The sequence below is a fragment of the Peromyscus maniculatus genome, chromosome 19 (assembly GCF_049852395.1).
Source record: "Peromyscus maniculatus bairdii isolate BWxNUB_F1_BW_parent chromosome 19, HU_Pman_BW_mat_3.1, whole genome shotgun sequence".
Lineage (NCBI taxonomy): Eukaryota > Metazoa > Chordata > Mammalia > Rodentia > Cricetidae > Peromyscus > Peromyscus maniculatus.
Window position 1 is genome coordinate 75,798,252 of NC_134870.1, and position 22,243 is coordinate 75,820,494.

At 45.8% G+C, this 22,243-nt stretch overlaps 1 protein-coding gene across 2 annotated transcripts in view; it reads right to left on the reverse strand.

Moving 5' to 3' along the window:
• Positions 1–1,691: 1,691 nt before the first annotated feature.
• Znf407 (zinc finger protein 407) overlaps positions 1,692–22,243 on the reverse strand; it is a 413,369-nt gene continuing 392,817 nt past the window's right edge. For both annotated transcript variants that reach the window (XR_013046214.1, XM_042264352.2), the window contains exon 9: positions 1,692–4,116. Coding sequence is in view for 1 of the 2 variants with exons in the window: in XM_042264352.2 (XP_042120286.2) it covers positions 2,774–4,116 (1,343 nt within the window). In the remaining variant the exon portion in view is untranslated. The remainder of the gene's footprint in view (positions 4,117–22,243) is intronic.

Below are 22,243 nucleotides of genomic sequence, written 5' to 3' on the forward strand. Positions count from 1 at the left end.
CTCTCACTGGAAGTATCTTGGATAATCTGGGACTGCTATCTGGCACTGGCTTTTCATACACTTTCAGCTAGTAAGTGACAGGGATTCCCAAAGCTACTGGACCCAGTCTTAGTACATGTACTTGTCCCTCACAGGAAACCAATACATGGAAGCCTCATTCTCTGCATCAGACTGTCTGATTTCCTTTCTTGCAAGGATGTTTAGCAGTGACCACTTGTCTCCCAGGGAGGGATGAGGTCTCTCACAAAGATGGCCGTGTGAGTGAGTGGCAGCATCACACTAAATGACCTTGTGTGGCAGGAAGTCCCACGTCCAGAAATGGCTGTCTTACTTTGTGGTCCTCCACTCCACCACACTGACAACTTTTGGCATGGAAGCTGAAGTCTAAACTGTATCTATATGCTGACTTGGACTCGGTTTTCCTTGCGTGCAGATATCCTTGAGGCTGGATCATTCAATTGGCTGTAGCTCAATATAAACACGGTCTTCTGGGGTTACAATCTCTACATAAAAATGTCATTGGCTGGGCTTTTTGCTTCCTTAAAACTGTCACATTTTTCTCGAAAAAAACCTTAAGGAAAGCCGTGAGCTCGCTGCGTTGTCTTTATAGACAATCCATGCTACAATGAATGTCCTTTGCTCACACACCCTGCCATGCCTCATTATTCTGAGGCACACATTTGTGTATGTGCTTCTTAAACTCCCTTACATTCCAATAGTTGTGTAATGAGAGAGAAAAGAGAGGTACCATTAACCTAGCTCTATAGGTAATTACAGGATACAATAGCTTGGAGAAGCCTTGGCAATCTTTCTGAGTCTAAGAACACCCTCTGTACAATTTTTTTTTTATGCAAAGACCTGCTCTTTTCATCGCGCACACAACGTGATTGCTGGTTTGACACTGCAGGCTACACTGGTTTTATGAAGGATTAAATGCCACCTGAGACATATTTATCCTAAATAAATCACACACGGTAAACTACAGCATGTCAGTGTCAACGCCCTGGACTGCAGCGGAAAGGTTAGCCATACAGGGCTCTGCAGAGGCAAGAATTAGCATTGAGCCTCAGGACCGCAGGGCCGCGCCAACGGGAGAGGTGATCAGGAAGAAATATCTGCACTGAAAAGTACCCCACCCCCCTTTTTTAACATGTATGAGGAGCCTGGAGAGGGCCATCACTTTGTAAAGGTCACCTCTATCCTGATAACAAACGGAGTTGATCCTGTCACTGTTTGGCAAAGACATTGTTTAAGAGGAGCTGAGTAGCCCTGCCATTTTTAGGAAGCAGGAGTAGTCACACTTAGCTAATTATAAGTCAGTGCCAAAGCTCAAGTTTTACCTTTTCTTATTATTTTGCTTGGAGGGTGGCTGGGTGTAGGGAGTTGGCCCTAGAATGGACACAACCCAAGGCAAAGGAAGCAGGAGGCCAGAGGCCAGGCCCTGGGGTGCTCTCTCCTGTGGCCGTAGGAAGGGACTGAAATGGCTCTTGTACTGGCAGAGAGACTGTCTTCCTGTCCCTAACCAGGAGAGACTGGGCTATTTGTCACTTATGTGATGGCACTGGGCTGCAGGAGCTCTCTGCTATACACGAAGTGGTGAAAACAGAGAGGGAGGAACCCCGGGCAGGCTGGCCACACGGGCACTGTCGGCACAGCCTTGGCTGGCTCACCACTCAGAGGACGTCATCACCCTTAGTTTAATGCTATAATTTTATTTCAAAGAAAACAACAAAAACAATTTTGCCTCTGAGGAAAGGGGTTATTTTACAATTTTGAAGAAGAAAAAAAAAAAAGAGCAATGGAATCAAGAAAACTGAGCAGAACATAAGGCCGCAGCCGGCACTTGCAGTGACCCCACCGTGGAGGAGGCAGTGCTGGGAGGCAGGGCCAGGGTGGGCTTCTACTGCACTGTTCAACGTCAGCCTTCCCGCTCCCAGACAGTCACAGGTAAGTCCTGGAGAAAAGATACCCGCACAAACAGATATCTGTTATAAAAAGCAACGAGTGATATTTTCCACAGTAGACATTTCATGTACAGACGTTATGGTATGAAATGAATTCAGGATGACAATCAATTGTCTTAACCAAGGTGGATTTTAACTCAGTAAAAATTTCAAGACTTTTCTCAAACCACAGATGAAAGATTTCTCTTGTGCAGAATGGCCATGGCAAAGGAAACACCTAAAATATTTTCAGAAGGGAAATTTATACATAAAATGAACTAACAGGCTTCCTTTGGTCTGGGAACACCATTCTCTTAAGCTTAATAACAGTAAAAAACAAGGTGTTCACTGCTTCAAGACGTAGTCTTTGTAGCTCCGATTTTTAATCGACTATGGAAGGAGATGAGCTGCATGAGCAGCGGCCCATGCAGATGGTCTGAGGCTAGAAACGTTTCCTAGTTCCCATCAGGGACATCATCTTTTTCTCTAGATGGCTAAACAGGGAACTTGTATGGGAGAAAAACCAGGGAAAACTGCTTCTCACCACAGTGGTGTTTGAGGGGCAAGGCCATGAGCAGAGGGCCCAGTGACCAGCTCTATGGCACAGGGTCCATCCTACCCACCCACTCTTCTTAGGCTGCTGGGCAACCTAGGTGTAGGCGTGGCTCTGTGCTCTCCTCTGGGGCCTTTTCAGTGGCCAATGTTACCCCTGCCTGAAGGGCCTGTTCAGCACACCTCTGAAGTAAGCGTGACCGGCAAAGCTCAGCGGCCTCTGTACGGGCCCGAGGAGATCTTTGCACACTGCACTGTGCCCAGCATGGAGGCCTGCCTCATGCTTCTTGGAGCTCACTGTTTTCTCTTTGGCTCTGGATCACTGTGGCTGCCGGGGAGCCATCCTGGGTATAGATGACCATGCTGGTCAACTGCTCAGTGCTGCTTGTGCCCACAGCCTCAGCACTGCCGAGCACAGCCCCAGCCTGCAGCATCTCTGGAGAGCCGGCTGTCTCAATCACAGTGTGGGAGTAAACACCTGCGTCCTCCTGTACTCCGGGAGGCAACTCTGTTACAATGTAGTGGGTGGCACCTTCAGGGAAGTTGCTGCTGGATTCTCGGACCATGGCTTGGACCAGCTCTTCTGTGACAATGATCTGTGAGATCTCCCCTTCTGACTCTACCAGGTCCACGTGCTCAGCCGGTACCCGCAGGCCATGGGTCTCAGCTTCCTGCATGATGAACTGGGAGCCTTCTCCGGCTACCATGTGGACAGCACCCTCCTCATTCACAATGACCTGGGTGACGCCATCTTTCATCAGCTGACTGGCTGCAGCTGTGTCGCAGACAGCAAACTGGAGGACCCCCTGAACCATCTTCTTGAAGGCCACCTGGGCTCGTTCCTGAGACGTGATGATGGCTGAGGGCCGGACTACCTGCGTCAGTACTTCCATGGCTGCTGGACTCTCCTGACCATCTTGGAACAACTGAGTCTCTGGGGCCTCTGTGCTGGGATGAGCATGGGCTGCTTCCTGGCTGGGCAGCTGGATCAGCACATCCTTGTGGCCGGGCCTGCCCTTTTCCTCAGGCCCTGCCCTGTTTTCCACCTCGCCCAACTCAGTGACAGCACAGAGTAGTGCATCTAAGGCTGAGGAGGGGTCAGATGGAGGCACTCCAGCCTCAGACAGACTTAAGAGCTCCTGCTTGGTAACCTGCTGGATCACAGCCCCGCCTGGACTAAGGGCCTCATCCACACTGTGACTTTCCACAGAGCCCCCCATGACAACCACCTGGGTGGCTCCATCCGCCAGCTGCTCCGGGAGGATGGGTCCAGGTACCACACTGCCCACATTCGACCCATTCTGACTTGTGGTAATGACCTGCCCGTGTTCTGTAATGTGAACCACCCTGGCCACCTGGCCAGCCATTGCCAGGGTCTGCAGTGTGGCCGCAGCAGTCTCTTCCACAGAGGCATCCAGGGCAAACTCCCCATCATAGCCTTGGATGATGATGACCTGCTGGACCTGCTCAGGGGGTGAAGCCTGCCTCTTGCTGCTTCTCAGGGACTTCTCCTTGACAGGTGATTCCTCTGCCAGCGTGGCTGCAGTGAAGGGGCTATCTGTCTCCACAAAGGTGGCTCCTTGTCCTTTCAGGCGGCACTCATAGGACTTGGACACGATGCCTGTGGGAGACAGGGACCAGTTAGTGTGGAAAGAGGACTTCAGGATTCCATCTGAAGCTCATCTGCGGCTGCTCTGCAGCCTCAGCAAAGTGCGTGTGGCCCTCCCTGCAGAGGCCAAGGAGTCCCCACTAGAAGTACCAGGAGGCTGCTCATTCATGTGTATACCTAACAGGGGTGTTATGAGAGACACTCCTTTCCATACTCATGTGACATCTGTCCAAAGCTGATTCTTTGCTGTAGTGTTGGTGTGTAGGGGTCCTGGGGTGGAATGCAGACGGCTCCTTCAGTGTGATGGTTAATACTGGCAACCTGACAGCACCTCCGATTACCTGAACCTCTAGACATGCCTCCGAGGGATTATCTGAATGAGGCGAGCCTCTGGGCATGTCTGTGAGGAGTTACTACCTGAGGTGGAAGACCCACCTTAGCTGCAGGAGGCACTAGCCATGGGCTGGAGGCCTGGACTGAGGGAGAAGGGGCCAGGAACGGAGCACCTGCACCCATTGCAGTTTCCAGACTGCGGCTGCAGTGTGCCCAGCTGCTGTAGGCCCTGCACCCACTGCAGTTTCTGGACTGCAGCTGCAGTGTGCCTGGCTGCTGCAGGCCCTGCACCCACTGCAGTTTCCGGACTGCGGCTGCAGTGTGCCCGGCTGCGGCAGGCCCTGCGCCCACTGTGCTGTCCTGCCACGATGGACGGCATCTCTTTTAAGCTGCTTCTTGTCACCCACTGTCACAGCAGTGAGAAAACTGCTGCACATGGTTCTTCTCACCTCCAACAGCAAGGACAGTAAGGGGGCCAGCTGGGAGCCAGCAGGAGGATCTTTTAATCCAAAGGAAAACCTTTTCTTAAGGTCCAAATATCAAGTACAGGTATTTGTTTAATCAATAAGGATAATGAAAGCTTTACACATTAAATTAAAAAAATGTCACTAATAAATGCAGTTGTAAGAGTTCATAGCAAAAAATATTTACTGAACCAAAGTGAGAGGTAGTCCAGTGCGGCTCTGTTGAGCAGTATGGACACTGTGCCAGGTCCGGGGCACAGGAATACTAGCAGAAGGCCTGGGCACTTGGAGTCTGGAAGAAGGTCTCCCTGAGCAGGCCTGAAAGAAGGCTCTGGCAGCCCAGTGAACAGCTCATTGCACCCGTTCAGTTAGGTCCCCATGTGTTAAAGGAGATACACAATCATCAAAGCTGTGTCTGCTCAGACACTGGAAGGGGACAAGCAAGACTGAAGAGATGCAGAAACCACACACTCAGGCTGCTAGAGAACAATGGCCTGGGACAGGGAGCTGCCCGGAGGGAGGGCCAGGCAGAGGGAGGTCCAGGAGGATGTGAGCAGAGACTCCTCGGCATGCTCACCCATCCCACCTCTGGCGTCTGTGCACAGAAACCCGCTGGATGCTTTTAGACAGAAAAAGGAGCTGCGACACACGGGCAACGGAGTGCACGCTTTTCCACGTCAACCACAAATGACTTTTCGTGAGGACACTGTGACCCTGAAGGCAGTAAGACCCGTGGGATGTGTGAGATGGTGACAAAGGACAGGAGGGCTGCCCTGCTCTGTGGATGAGGAGAGACAGGAGGGAAGTACAGGGGAGAAGCTGGAGGGGGACCCTGGCAACTGCCTGGTCTGAGGATGCTATCAACAGGGCAGACACAGAGGGTGCGGGCTCCTGCCTGCCACTCACCCAGCCTGTCCTGGGAGGGCCACAAGTCTGCGGGTGAGCTGCTTGCCCAGGAAGTCAGGGTGTCTGAGCCCTGACAGGACTGGCCTGGCTTAGGAGAGAGACCTCTGAGCCCATCTCACAACAGCAGCCCAGATGAGAGCAGAGGAGGCCAGAGAGAGTGGATGGCCTTGGAGGCCTACAGCAAGGATGGACGGGAGGTGCATGCACACTTGTGCACCTTCATGACCTCCTCTAGAAGTCCGTAACTCAACAGGGTAAGCAATGATGGAAACTGTATGCTTCGTTTTCATAAAGTAGAGAATGGTTCTAATTAGAGTTCCTGTTGTCTCTAAACCCTAGCTTTTCTATCAGTTTAAAATGGTTTTATTGTCCCCTCCCCTCCCAAACAAGACATGACCTCCTCACATCTGTGCTCACATTCCCTGTGTCAACGCAGCGCATGTGAGACATCTTACACTCTCATTGACACGTTCAGTTCTTTTCTTTTTAAACTATGTGCTTTATCCTTACCAAGGGGGAGGGAGGGATTAAGACTTGCAGCTCATTAGCTATGACTGCCATGCCCTAAAGACAGAAGTTTTGCTAACTGCCTTGGTGGTGCACTACAAGAAAGCTTTTCTTTCAAGACCAGGTTAACCCGGGGTGCAAGCACCCAACAGGGCCTTTGGGTCAGGATAGCATTTGAGTTTATGGCAGAAGCTGCTGGTCCTGTCTGCCAAGAGGCCACACCTAGGCCAATTCCCAGACTACAGGACAGTGGTCCTGGATTTGGAAGTATTTACTAGCTGCTAAATGTTATTTTTGGTCTTTGTTGGAAAACTCTCTATGCTGTGGGCCTTAGAAGGGTTAGGAAGTCATGAAATCTTAGCTCAAGAAAAGACAGGCATCAACTAGACCAGCTCCACTCCCCAAAGGTCCTTCTTTGTGCTATTGGTAGCTACAGGATATGTGTCAGTGATGTTGTTCCGGCTGGTGCAGTAGGAAATGCTGGATCTCGGTATCTTAACTCAACCAAACTTCTCCCCTTGGTCCTGGATGTCAATGACCGCTGAACCTGAAGTGTATCCTTGTTTCTCTCGCTCACTCCCCTATTGAGAACGGAGCACAAGCTGGACCACTAAGTCAGGCTGCTTCCTGATGGGCCTTAATTGGCAGATACTCTGGATAGTAGCTGCAGGCCTGCAGGCCAAGGTGGTGTCCCAGGTTTTTACCTGGGGATGTGGAGTACCTCCCTACAGGAGTCTGAAGGGCTCGCTTAGGAACCTGCTTGTGGTTGTGAGCTCCTGGTACCACCTAATCTTTCTACTTTTCAAAAAAGAAACAGCTCTCGTTTGCCTGGACCAGTGCTTTGCTCTGTGGACCTAAGAGTCTGGCTGGTAAGTGAGAGGACAAAAGCCCAGGATCCTCCAGAAACAGCTCAATCAGGTCTGCATGGCTCCACATGCGGGCATGCTGTCCTTTCAACTTTACCTGTCCTCAGTTGTCTTCTCTGCGACGTCAGACTGACTCCATCTTTGAAGGAGTGCCACACACTTGACTGCATCTGTGCCTGGGTTTGGGTAGGCCTGGCTCCTCATCAGTCTATCTGTCATCCACTGAGTCCTCCAGCCTTATCACCTGGGTCTGTCAGGCTCTCTTCTGGTATGCATGCAACTTCATAACTGAGCTCTAACTTTTCAGCTCAGCACGCAGTATTTTGCTTGCCTTCCTAAACTGCGATTTTGATTTGTTTCTGCTCATTTTAATTTCAAGGTCATACACAGTGTAATTCAGAGGATAAATAGGAAATGACATAAAGAGACTGTTTCATTCAACTTGCCCTGCCCCAATAATTACAAAAGAAGGGAATACTGCCATTACATTAAAAATCAGGAGAAACCAAGTTGGGGGAAATAAACAACATCCTCTTTTTAGGTGGCAAGAGAGGTCACTTGCCTGAGCCTCAGCAATCCCACTCCTCACCGGGCGACTGAAAGAAACGCAGAACAATCCTCTGAATCCCTTGCAGCACTGATAATTATGAAATCTGAACTACATGTTCAGTTCATTTGAATCCAGAAATGAGTTAAGCTACTTCCAGATCATTAAAGTAAACTGTGTGGTAAATACTGCTGTCAGTTTGGTCTGTGATGAAGCTTAATGCCACCAACATCTTAACCTCCGGTAGCACGGCCCCCAGCTAGTCCATCATAGTTCATAAATGTGAGTGCAGGTCCGTCTTTTGATTCAGCAATTTAATAACTTCGAGTGCTGTCAGTACTGCTTTGAAAAATAGCACCTATAAAATGTAACAGCCTCAATCAGATTGAAAAAGATTCACCCATTGAAGATTCTTCCATTTCAACCATAATGAATTAATGTGGAGCGATGTAGAAGTTCAAGTGTCATTTAAACGAATGTGAATCTCTACCGTAACTTTAGATTCTAACTGGGTTAGGATCAAGAATGTACTGGGCACACATGCTCTTTCTAGTGAATATGGACTGTGAAACTTGCCAGTGCAAATGGCCTCATGGAGTGGCACTGGTGGACAGGGCACTGTTCAGGTTTCATCCTGGATGGCCCAGTTATTGCTGTTGCTCCAGTGAGCGTGCAGATCTGGCCTGTGGATGCCTGGCCAGCATTTTTGCTGTACTTGTTATTAAAAGACATTGTTGGATTTCAGAGGGTTGACAATATCAGAGGGCCTATACTTAGTCTGTGGACCTGTTTCCAATAGGGCAACATAGTCATGTGCAGAAGTTGGGAATGGAATTAAAAGGCAGCCCTCCCTGTTCATGGTTATGAAGCCCCTTTATTGTGAGATGCTGCTCATGTCTAAATGTGTGGAAGGGTTACCAACTGAGCTGGTAATAAAGGTAGACTTTACTCCCTCCCCCCCCCCGGGGGGGGCTGTTTTCAAGGAAGTGATTTTGGGTTAAGCCTTGTTGCACTAGGACACAGCAATGAAAGGGCCAAGCCTCCAGGAAGGAAAGGCTCAGGAGATGGAGACAATACCACTCTGCGGCAGATAGGCAAGCTGTGCAGGGCAGTGCCTCCCCAAACCATGCTAGGGCCTGCTCCCTCCCTGTCAGGCTGTGGGCAGCTGGGGGGCTGCTGAGTACCTGACCCCTTCCATTGTGTGCGAGCTGTTCTACGGTTACTGTCACCCCCCACCCCAGAATAAATACCGCATGCTTTTGTTAAGCTTACATTTAATTAAAATGTACAGAATTTGTGCAGTAAACTCAAATGAAACAAATAAAACAAGGGCCCCCTCTCTTGAAGGCATACGTTGTGAATGAAAAATGTCATTACAGACTAAAAAATTTTGCAGTAAACAGGGCCTACAGAGAGAAGTTTCCCCTGTAATGACATCCATAAAATACACAAATGGCACTTTTAGTGCCATCCTGAATATGGCATTTTCTGTGCTCTACACACAATCTAAATGGTTTGATCATAGAGCATAATACTCCATTGGGTTTATAGAACAATCAATGTTCCATAAAATGATGTATTTATCCAATAGTAGGCTCAGCAGTTACTGGTCTATGACATTGTAGGACACAGGCTTGGGCTCCTCTCAGCACACATGCTGGCTGTAAAACTTATCTAACACCACTTCAACAACTTCATCTCATCTGTGGCAAGTAATTTGTGGAAGCCTCAGCTTGGTTTAAAAAAAAACTTGTAATAAAAATTCATAGAATTTTCAGGAGAATGAAGGCTGATGACAATAGAAAGGTCACATTGTGTCTGCACTAAAGGGGTCAAAGGTTGTTGGCGGTTCTAAAACTGAAAGTAGATTTCATGCATCGTGTAGCAGATAAAGATGGCATTAAAAAGACATGTCGTGGGGTGAGATGCCTAACGCCTGCGAGAGCGGTGTTAATATCCTATGTAAACCGCTCTGCAGCTATGAGCCAGCATTTATTTCACACATGGAACCTCCCTTCAACAGGACTAATGTTTATACAGTGCTGGGGTACGCTGCAGATTCTGTGTTTAGAGTTTCTGTTGTGGTTAAGCCACTAAACCCTGAAAATGCTGGGCTGCTTCACTGTCATAATTAAAGCACCTTCAATATAAAACTATCCAAAAAATAATACTTTTCATATAAAAATTTGGGGCACACATGACATTGTGATTCTTAAGCCATGTATAATTTTTCCTGACTTCCATTTAAAGATGTAATTTTAAAAAGAATGTTAAAAAATCATACTTAATGTCTATTAAAATGAAACAATATTAACAGATTATGCTAATAAATTAGAGCCATATTTTAATGTCACAAAAGCTTATAAGTTTCTCAAGTGAAAGCAGGAAAAATGACAAATTAAAATTCAGTGAAATATAACCTTTTAGAAGTTTAAAGCAGGGAATACATTATTCTCACAATAGCAGTCAGCAATAGTTTAGCCAGTCAAGTCAATGTCGATAATTGCTCCGTAATTTATTCATCTTAAAGACAGCAACAATCCCTGGCATCGTGCGGGGTGCCCGCTTCCAACCTGCTTTAAAGAGTGAGAGCTTTCTAAGCAACCCGGTCCAGCCCACACGGGGAGGGGTTCCTTGGCTCTGCACAGCTTCTCACACCACACATACATACGGATGCCCTCAGTTCTTGTCAGAAACCCCCAGTCCAGTGCTGTGCAGGGCTTGTCTGGGATTAAAAAAAGAGGAGGTGTCTGGAATAATAACAACGATGGGGGTGGGAGAAATCTCCTGGCCTTGTGTAACAGTAAATAAGGCATAACTTTGTTTTTTCTTTTGAGAATACAAGTTGGTCAGTATCTCATGCCCATTACCCCAAGAGTTAGAAAAGCACATTCTGGCCAGTGTTAATAAAATTCAGAGAAAACAGAAATAGGCTGGATATTTGAGACACAAAATGAAGAATTACTTTTAGCTGTTTATGCACTTGTTAAATGGAACCATCATAATATAATATAATGCTTGTCTCAGAGCACAGGCTTGGTTATTCTGAACCTAAGGAAAGCCTCAGTGATGTGGCTCACCTAGGCATGAGTTAAATGCACCACAGCAATGATTAAAGGGCATCTTGGCAAACTATTCAGAATTACACCAGACACCAGTTAACCACACGCAGGTACACCTTGAAAAACTGCAGTGGAAATCATTATTCTGCCCCAATTTGATGAAGGTTCTGCTTCACAAGAGACAAAAGAAATTATTATCCTGTAAAAAATTAGCTGATGTCCAGCCACCAAGAAGCTCTTCAGATGTAAGGTCAAACATACAAACTCTGCAGATGCACCATGCAAGTTTTGGTACCCACAATGAACCAGGACATCATCTAGACACCACATGTTTTAATTTCTTTTTCTTAAGTACCACCAGTGTTGTGCTTTGTGCTCGCAGTGACAGAGATGATTATGGAAGACCTCTGAGAAGAATTCTAAGATATCTAGAAAAGAAATGAAGAATAAATTTTATCTCAGGTTGGAAATATATACTTGTTCGGGTTTCTAACTTTACCAAGAATAGCCTCTGTGGGCCCAGGTATTTCCATGGGCACTGAAGAGTGACAAAGAGTAAAAGACAATGTTTTACCTTTAGAGAAATTCTGTGTTATATCAGACCCTTAGGTATATATTATCATTTTCATGCATGAAGATCTGGCAGTAATGGGATCTGGGCACACAAATCTCACTCAGTGAGGTGGGAACACGTCCTTTAAGGTTATCCTGCCAGGGTTTGAGGGGGCGGCGGGGAGGCAGTGGTTAACTGTTTCTCTGCTGAGCAGACTCCTATGAGCTGCAGCAATGCATCATGAGATGCCAACTATATAACTTTGGAAATTCCACTCAAGTGACAGAAATAGTGTCATCAAGTTTCACACAGTGATGGAATGGCACTTTAAAGTTAGACTGTAAAAGGCTCTGGTCTTGTCACTGACTCATGAAGAGCACTTCTTAAAAACAGCCAGGTGATTTACCAGCAGCATGCTCAAATGTCTCAAATCCATTTGGACAAACCAAGAGAGGTAGTTAGTGTGTGTTGGGGTGGGGGGGCAGGCAGGTATCAGCATAGGAGAGAGAGAGGTAATGAGGAAGTCTAGGCTTGCACCTGCACAGGGTACCTCTCACGTTCTAGTCATGGCTTTGGGTGCATGGGGCCAGAAGTCCAGTCTGGGTTGGGCGTCCTCACATCTCCTTCCAGTGTAGCCTCCCTGGGAACATACTCTGCTGGGGACCAAGGCTTGCTCACTCCTGCACACCATCACCTGGGTCAGCGTTCTTGCCAGAAGCTGAGAACAGGAGGATTTTCAGCTTTCCCCTCTTCCTCTAAGGAAGCTAGAGGCCTGAAGAAGGGCTGGAGACTGCCAGCCCTGCAGTGGGGCGGGGGGTGGGGGGGTGGGGGGTGGGGGGTGTGCTTCCTGAAGCAAGCTCTTCAGGTGGACAGCACCTATCTTCTCACGTACGCCTGCCTGGGTTCGACTTCACTTAACTAGTACAGGCATTCTTTTCTGCTTTATGGAATCAGGAAATTAAGAAGCCCAATGACCTTTTCCAAAATGTCCTCTGACAGTTTATAAATGCCCAGTACAGATAACACAACATCAGGAGACAAGACCTATTTTTCAAAAGTTGTACACATTATACATACCTTAAAATTATGTAAATACGAAGCTTAGTCAGTGTCGCTGGAGGGCACGCCTCTCACAAGGCCGACTTTAGAGGCCTAACAAAGCAGATTCAGCTGGTTTCCCCTTTGTTTCCTGGCAAGCCCTATGAGGAGATGACATTCACTTTCCTAGTTGAGCCCCTATCTCCTCCACAGTATAGTATCGTGCTATCTTTCCTGAGGAAATGAGAGGAAGCATACATTTGTCTTCATTGCAGACACTTTTGTATGAAGGTAAAAAGCAAACTGCTTCCCAGCAACAGCACAGAGGCACCATTAAAATCAAATTTACAGTAAACAGAACCTACAGCTGGGGTAAAACACTAACTGTTAGTATTTTAATTATCTGCAAAGCTCTTGGAGGTCGAACATCTGCTCCTAGCCAAATGACAGCAGCTGCTTGTATATACTTAAGACAATGGAGCTTCTTCCCTACATCTTAAAGTGAGTCATATGGTCTTGGCACATGGCTCTTTTTCTCTTGGTCTGGCTGGGTAAGGGAACTGAAGTGTCTTGTGGGGCACAGTCCTGCAAAGTTTGATCTCAACACAGGGAAGACATCTCAGTCTGCAAGACTGTTGAAGCAGCAGCAGAAGAGGCTGGGCATTGTGGGTGGGGCACCAAAGAAAGATGCCCATGTTGGAAACAGTGAGGAGAAATGGATAGAGGGCATCAACCCACGTGGGTGAGGGGCAGCTCAGTGTTACGGTTCAGCTTGGGTGAAACTCACGTTGTTCCTCTGGCCTCCTGCATACACTGGCATAAGTAGGTGTTGCCATAGCCAACAGGGAAATTTAATGTTTCCTTTTCAACCAGTGGACACTGAAATCTTCACTCAGTCTTTCAAAAACCTTCTATGCTTCTTTCCTATTTAAAAATCATAACATATCTGTGCTCTGGGCCCTAAAGATTAATATACACATGGGATAATAAAATTTGAAGTTGATTTAAAAAGTTCAAATGAAGTTTAAACTCTGAAATGACAAGAACAAATAAAAACTAACTTATAGCCGGGTGGTGGTGGTGGTGGTGGTGGTGGTGGTGGCGGCGGCGGCGGCGGCGGCGGCGCACCCCTTTAATCCCAGCACTCAGGAGGCAGAGTCAGGAAGATATCTGTGAGTTTGAGGCCAGCCTGGTCTATAGAGCGAGATCCAGGACAGGCACCAAAACTACACAGAGAAACCCTGTCTTAAAAACAAAACAAAACAAAAAACCCAAAACAACAACAACAAAAACCTAACTTATAATTCCAATGGCCAAGTAGCTGGTGCTCCAGGGCAAAGGTTTGTAGACACAGTAATGAGCGCCAGTCCCTCCTCCACACACCTGCCTGGATTCTGAGGGGCAAGGAAGATTCAGAAGGGAGCCTAGAAAGTACACTAAAACACTCCATGTAAACAGGGACTCAGGGCACTTGGTGCATGTGTGCCTGTCTGAGACTCTACAGGATGCTGGCCACATGCCTGCAAGCAGGTGCGGCAACTGAAGGGTCAGGAGGTGATGGTCTGTTCTGGCAGCAGCAAGGGTCTAAGTATATGTATATTTAACTAAAGCAAACCATCAAATGTAGTGAGTATAGAGCGTGGGGCCTGGGCTACACACAGGGCTACACCAATCCACGGACTGCCAAAGGTGGAAATAAATGTGAAAACTACTTTCTTAAAACTATTGTTAAGTTCCTGAAGGTGTTCAAAAGCTTTGCTAAACAGGTGTTTGCCTTTTCACTCACAAGAACACTTACAAGGCGTGGGGTGTTCACAGACGGGCAGGCAATGTGTTCTCTAGCACCAGTATTCCACAGAGGCAAAGGCAGTGAAGGATTTAACATACAACCCCAAAGCACAAGACAATACCCAACACCCTATGATTTCATTACAGGATGCCACAGAGGCATCAATCCTTCATTTTCCATAAGACATACATGTAGTGCATGCATAGAATCAAGTATACACAAAAACATTGTCAGGGCACACCAGCACACACAGCCATACCATGGGACTGGTTAGGTATGCTGCTTTCACACTGCTCCTCCTACTTCCCACACAGAGGTCTAAAGGTGCAAGTGTGTCAGAGGCCAGGTGAAGGTATGGGCATCAGACGGGAAAACAGCCTCTGCACCCCAAAGACAGCTGCTCTGCAGCAGGCTGGTGAACCAAAGTCCTGACAGAGCTTAAACCATACTTGTAGACTCTCCACTACCTGTACAGTTTTTAAAGGGCAGGGTAATAGGGAGCTGGCGCAGCTTAAACACCTCCATGGCTCAGTGTATCAGTGCCTGTCTTCCACCACCCCAGAGCTCCAACAACTCCTGTGGACTGCGGCCATCATTCCACCTAACTACCTGCTGGAAAACAAACCACATCACTGCCCATCCTGAGATCTTAGAGTCAGAGGGAGAAAAGGTGAGTGCACACACTGAAACCATTAGCATGCTGACATCTAGAATTTCCTACTCGTGCGTGGAAGAATACGCCTGACACTTGCATGGTGTCACACACTTATCATCACCATGGAAGGATCTGGGGTCTATGAAGATAGTACTAAAATCTGAACGTAAGAATATTTAAGTCTTCCTCAGCTTCACATTCCTTTAACTTGAAAGTGAGCTATCACTCAGAATCTTTTGCATAGTGTGCTGTACAGAGAACTTTCAGAGTTTGGGGATCCTGCTACCTGCCATGACAGCTCCATACCTAGCAATTACTCAGTTCTACCTCAAAGGAATGATAAGAAATGATAGGCAAAGGGCAAATAATCTCAAAAATATCTTCAAGCCAACAGGAAAAGCCCAAGCAGTGGTGTCAGTGTTCTGGCTCCAGCTCCCCACTGTACCTGGAATGAGGCTCTGCAGGCCCCTTGCATCTCTGCACACTCTGTGAGCCAAGAGAAAGACCAGTGCCTTTATTCACACTGTCTTCTCATGCTTTTTTCTAGAATCTGGCTGGGGAAAAAATGGTATTTTTCTCCAAAAAAGAGGGAAACTGGTTATTCATTATAGTCAAGACACTGAACACTCTTGAAAACACTTTTGAACAAAGAAAGATAACCATACTGTTTATGGGGAAAGACACAGGCTCCCTACACTACATGCCATACTACAGCCCACCATGTTCAAGGGTCACCACCTCTTCATGGCAGCCTCAGTAGACTGTGGCTTGGGAAACTGGGGCAGATGCTGACTATCCGGCCATTGCTCTGGCTATGACTGAGACGGTAATCTCTAACCTGGGCACCTCATGCCTTATGTTGGCATCCAGAGACTGTGGCAGCGTAACCTGTTAATTTGAAAGTTAGCAAATCCTCAGACATTACATAGCTCCAGATAATTTTCTGAACTTTAAAATCTTGAGGGGTCTCAATGCATAAAATGCGGACAGTAATACTAAAGGTCTTGAAGAGCAAATGAGAGGGTCCAGGCATGATATTCATTACTATGCTTGACGTGTGGATAGAGAGCATCCAGTATCAGGCTTCTGCTACATTTTTTTTTTTTTTTTTTTGGTTTTTCGAGACAGGGTTTCTTTGTGTAGCTTTGCGCCTTTCCTGGAACTCGCTTTGGAGACCAGGCTGGCCTCGAACTCACAGAGATCCACCTGGCTCTGTCTCCCAAGTGCTGGGATTAAAGGCGTGCGCCACCACCGCCCGGCATTCTGCTACATTTTAAGGGGTGTAAAGTATAGCTATATTTATATAACCTGAAATTAGTATATAATGCAAGTGATGTTTGTAGATATGGAACAAACTCATATGACTAATATCTGAAGCATGTCACACATGTAAATCAATTTCATGTGTAACACATAAGGTCCTACAATCAAAGGTTTTTAAAAACTGCCAAAATTAAGAGAGTGGGAAAGAGATTTCAAAGCCTTAGCTGCCAGGAGGGTCACCACAGTGACATGGCTGCATGGATACTAGATCTGAGGAGGTTCAGAAGGAAGAACAAGGGTGTGCTACAGGTTATACATTGGGCCCTGAGCTACACATTCTAAGAGGAACACTGGTAAACAGAAGAGTATAGAGGAAACAACTAAGTGGAGACTTGACAACTACATGAAAACAGGTGTTCTGGTACATGACGGTGGGTCAGAACAGAGGTCCTCTACATGGCTCTAGAGGGCCAATGTGACAGAACCCAGAGGGAATGAACTTCCTTCCAGAAAATGAAGCATCATGCTTGGCACTTGAGTCTTCTATTACAGAAGGCCGGGCAAACAGTTTTGGGATATTATAGACAGCCCTCAAACCAGGGATACTTCTGTCCTATTAATGCAGCGGGAGCTGGGATTGTAGAGAATGTACCCAAGCCCATCAGACAGGCAGTTTGAGGGCTGACACTTTTGAGGATGGGCTCTGCCTGATCAGGAGGCTAGGCAGCTTCAATCAAGGGATTTACCTGAGCTCCAAGGGAGGGTGTGTGAGCCTAGCTTTAGCTCTGGGCATCACAAGGTACTTGGTAGGTGATGCTCAAAAGAAAACCAAATGTGAACTTTGTGCACCTGCAAGACATCTGCATGAAATGTCCAGGCCCATGGTCTGGACACCATTTTCAACACTATTCCAGGTGCAATGATATACTATATTCCAACAGGGTCCCTTCCAGTGATACACTGAAGGTTGAGGTGAAGCTCAGAGGTTCTTACAGCTGCATAGGTGAATGAAAAAAGGATTAAGGACGCTGTAGCCCCCCTGCTTCTTCAAGTTCTGTAGGCAAGTCAGCCTTCCACAAGCTCTCCTCCTACCTCCTCAAGGGATCATCACACTTACTCTACTGTGTTCATTCATCCTTTAGCTCTGTCTGCCCCAGCTCCTCAGGATACAGACTCCCCAAGAGAAGGAACCTGGACTGTTCTGCAAACACTGGGCACACTGAGGCCACTGCATTTGAATAATTATCGGTAGATCAGAGGGCACAGTGGGAGTGATATGACCTTAGACAGGGAAGGGAGGAGGAAAGCTGGGTACTATGTACTGGAGGATAGGGCACAAGAAGAAGGTTGAGTACTGTCTGAGACACTCAGCTTGTATGGCAAGATGGAGTCAAACTTTGACCCACTGGCAGCAGAAGTAGAGGATAACAGGAAAGAAGAGGAAAGGCAATGTGCTAATGTGACAAAGGTCTGCTCCCCAAGGGCTGAAGCTGCTGGCAGGAGGGAGAAGCTAATGGTCATCATGTCAGGAGTAGTCCCAGACATACCTGCTGTGGCTTTAGTCCCCAGACCCAGCCATTTTCATGGTCACCTTCCTGGGATTCCTCTTTCCCTCTCTTCACTATCTAGGTGGTATAGAGTTAAAGGTCATCCTGTACTCTATAACAAATTCAAGACCAGTTTAAGCTGTATGAGACTACATCTCCTGGAGCACGAGGGCTTACAATTCTTTTAGCTCTCTTCTGAAAGCAAGAACAGTGCCTACTCAGGATATGCTTCCCACAGGGACGGCACCACACAGTAAAGCCCATGTGACTAGGTATTACATACAGAATGTCAATATTTCCATTCTCAGTCACACACCCATGGAAGCCTTGGGTTTATGTACAAATTCAAAGAAATGTCCAATTTATCATTTATGTTTTCAGGGGTAATGACAGTACAAACAAACCAAACCAAAACCAAACCAAAAAACCCCAACCAACAACAACAACAAAAAAAACCCATGCCATTTTCTAGAGCAGGTGCGTTCAAACAGTACACGCTCATGGCTTATAATATCAAACAAAACAGACATAACTATAAAAATTTATGAAAACAATCTAGGTGGGGGTTTTAAAAGACCATGGATGACTTACCATGGTTTATACAAAGGGCCTGCATATTAGTGTCCACCTGTACCACATGCTTATTTTCTGTGGGAGAGCTAGAGAGGGGGTGTCTAGTCAGCTTTGGGCCTGGTGCAAGGCTGGGATTTGTGAGAAACTGAACAATTGGCTATATACACAATGCCAAAAATTAACTGGGAGCTGTGGTTACCCAGACAATGAGTGGGGGGCTGAGGAAAGAGAACAAGATTGAGTAAGAGACTTGAGACACATGAACAACTGAAGACTTGGGACCAAGCAAGGAGACTGGGAAGTCAAGACATGGGTCACAAGCAAGAGGCAAAAAGACAGTGACGAGCAATTTGAGATGCTAAACAAGAGACCAGGAAGACAAGACTAGATTTCTGGGAGGCTCCTGTACTATTACAAAGACCACACAATTCATCATTCAGAGGAGGGTGCTATTGAGAACCACAGGGAATGGGGCGAGCATCCACAGAGGATGCAGGCCTGTTACCACGATGGACAAGCCACCATGGGGCCAGTATGGCACCACTGCTGCTCTGGCCGTTTATAACACATGGTCAGTGAACTGTGGCTATTCATATACGTCCCATTTTATATAAAATCAAAAGACAGGCAATTTGATTATTGGCTTCATTAACAAAAGCAAATGATGGTCTGGGACACCTGGAATTATGTTCTCCAAATTGTGGGAATACTCTTGTTTACCTTCACTTCTGTTCACTATTATAGGATGTCAAGCATTTTGCTGAACAAAACACTGTTCTCTCCTGGAGTAGCAAGGCAATCAGAGTGACAGTGCTGAATTAATTCCTCATTTGCTGGCTGAAAGAAACGCAAAGCAGAATCGCCAAAGGGCAGAACAGAGAGAGTGACACTATATGTCTCAGCTTTTATATATGTCCATTTGATTACTGTGTGTGCATGTCTGCATTATCCTGGAGATCTAACCGTAGCTCGAATCTTAGAAGGTCTTATTAATAAAAACAAACCTGGAGCCAGGTATTGGGGTGAACACTGGAAGATCAGAGAAGCAGAACAAGCCACAGCCACCTCACCTTGCCAATTTCTCAGCTGATCCTGTTCCTCAGACTGGAAGCCTCTGAGTTCTCATCTGAATGGGTCTCAGCTGAATTGCTACTCAAAAGCCTAAAAGCTTAACCAGGTTCTAGTTCCTTGTCCTCATGCCTTAAATACCTTTCTGCTTTCTGCCATCACTTCCTGGGATTAAAGGCTCATGTCACCATGCCTGGCTGTTTTCAGTGTGGCTTTGAACTCACAGAGATCCAGATAGATTTCTGCCTCTGGAATGCTAGGATTAAAGGTGTGAGTGCCACCATTTTCTAGCCTCTATATCTACTGGCTGCTCTGTTTTCTGACCAGAGATAAGTTTATTAGGGTGCACAATATTTTGGGGAACACAATATCACCACATCTAACAGTTCTTTTACTTAATTCACAGAGTGCTGAGCTATATATTAGTAGGAACCAAGCTTTGGAAAGTATCACTAAGATATCTGATAATTTTAGAAATTCCAAGAAGTCTCTCATAAATTACATACAAAACAGGAAGAAAGGCCTCCTAGGAAAATCTCCACTACAGAGGCTTGCTTGACAAAGCTGCCACATGACACAAGGTTGCCTACATTGCTGTGACTACGGCTGCAGAGAGGAAACCTCACGTGACCAGCAGTCACTCTTTACTTAGAAGAACAGCTCTTCATTTCAGTGTGCAGACTAACATCAAAGTTCTAGTTTTCCCTTTGTCTACTTAACAGCCATTGGCTAGAATAATACGTGCTCCACTTCTGTCCTGCTAGTAACTGGATCACCATACCATCCACTAACTATGCATAACAAGTTTCCCAATATAACAAATAATACCAAGTTAATTCCTGCATCTATAACTTAGTTCAACCCATTGGTCTTAGTTCTCTAGTAAAGTCTGCTTATTGTATTCAAGTTTTGCTTTATTAGCAAGGTTTTAAATTTTATATATGTTGAAGCAGGATTCTAAATATTCTACAAGATGTGCTATAAATTAGCTTGAATTTGGGGCATATTATTCCTAAGGAATATTTACTTCTTTTCCCTTCAAAATACTTTCTAACCTTCTCTCTGTCTCTGTCTCTGACACACACACACACAAACACACACACACACACACACACATACACGGTCAGGGAAAGAGAAGGGTCTGAAAAAAATAACATAAGTACTGGAATAAATCTACACTTCTACCCTTTGGGTGTTCATTCAAAGGGGCTAAGTCAAGAGAGATGCTCTATTCTGCCTGTGACAGGCTCGGAGACTTTGTTCAAAGGCAGAAGGATGATTTGGTGCTGAGGATCACCAATTGGCTACATGATGACTTCACAGTCTAACTATATGATAACAATTTTATTAGAACAATTGAACTTTCCCCTAGAACTCTCAAATACATGACATTAAAAATCAACAGTGCCTGAAATGGGTTTGTGTCCCACAGCTACTTGGCTTCCAAGTTCTGGGTGTGTTGTTTTCTGGGTGTGTGTTCTGGGAGTGTGTGCTCAGGCCTCCCCAGCTGTAGAACTCGGCTACGACTGGCTAATGCTGACAAAGCACGCCACTGGCTAGGCAACCAGAGGGATCCCTAAATAGTCTAGAGAAAACATTAGCTATTGACTGGGCTCATCTTACCTTAAAAACTTGTGTTCGGATATGAAAGCAGGATATGAAAGCATAGACTCTCTTGTATATTGAATATACCCCTACTTCCTCAACACAGCAGCCAGTTACGCTATTTGAATCTAGAAATAAATGGGCTGATTGTAACATAAGAGCTCAAATGGATTGATAGTGACCATATTTAGCTGAGTGTGAGTGCACTAAAGATTTGCTTCTGATCATTTGAATGGAAATCCAGGAACAGTAAAAATAGCTAAGTCTAGGCTGGTTGTTTTGTCACTTTTAAACTCTTTAAACATTTAAAGATGGGAAATGCCTACCCATAAAGATGAGGAAACAGAGCAAGCGGAAAATACACTAGGTCTGTAGATTCTGTGGTGCACAGCAGTAGATGGGATCCTTATGTGTCAGAGCACACGCATCTATCCTAATGCAGTTCATACCCCATTGAGATCCCAAACCAAGCCCCTGGTTTCAGTCTGAGAAACCTTATACAGTTACTCAAGGTTCTTGACTTTAAGGTTTCCATTTTGTAAAAGAAGAGGGTGGAGGGGTGAGAAATACTATAACAGAGAACAGACAGTGCAGCCAACAGAGTGGTGAACGAATGGATGCCCCCAACCTTGGCATTTACCAAACAGCTCCATGAATAGCATGGTGGAGAACAAGACAGTGAGGATAAAAGTGGGTGCTTTTGTCTCAGGAGGCTGCTGCAGATGGGCCTGGCACATTATTGTTGCATTTACAGGAAACTTGAGCCTCATTTCCACTCTTCAAAGAAGAAGAGTTTATGTGCAGAAAACCAGTGACTTCCCAATTGTTTTGGTGGATGCCCCAACTCAAGCCAAAACGAATATTTAAAGAGGTAAGATCAGTGCTTATAATTTATGTGCACAATGTAAGCTGAATGGTTCAGCTATTAATATGCATTTTAATAAAAATGAAAAAATAACCTGTTTTCAGTTAGTGAGAGATGGATTTTAAAAAGTTTCTGTTGAGATGAATGTATCTATATAAGGAGGATAGGAAAGGGGTAGATTATTGAATCTACTTTAATCTGAACAACAACCATTTATCTCAAAATATTTGACGTTGGTATGGGTTTTGGTTTACTGACACAAATTTAAAGTTATTTTTGCTATGTTATATATATATATACTTCTACTCTTGTTTGGGGAATTATGCTTATGCAACTCATTTAAAAATGTAATGTTTAATTAAAAATAAAGGTTAGTAGTCATCTATAATAATCAAACTTGTAGTCATATTAGGTATGTTTTTAAGGTTAAACAGATATATTTAGATAGACAGATGGTCTTCAAACACTTCAAAGACCTACAGAATACGGCATTTAATA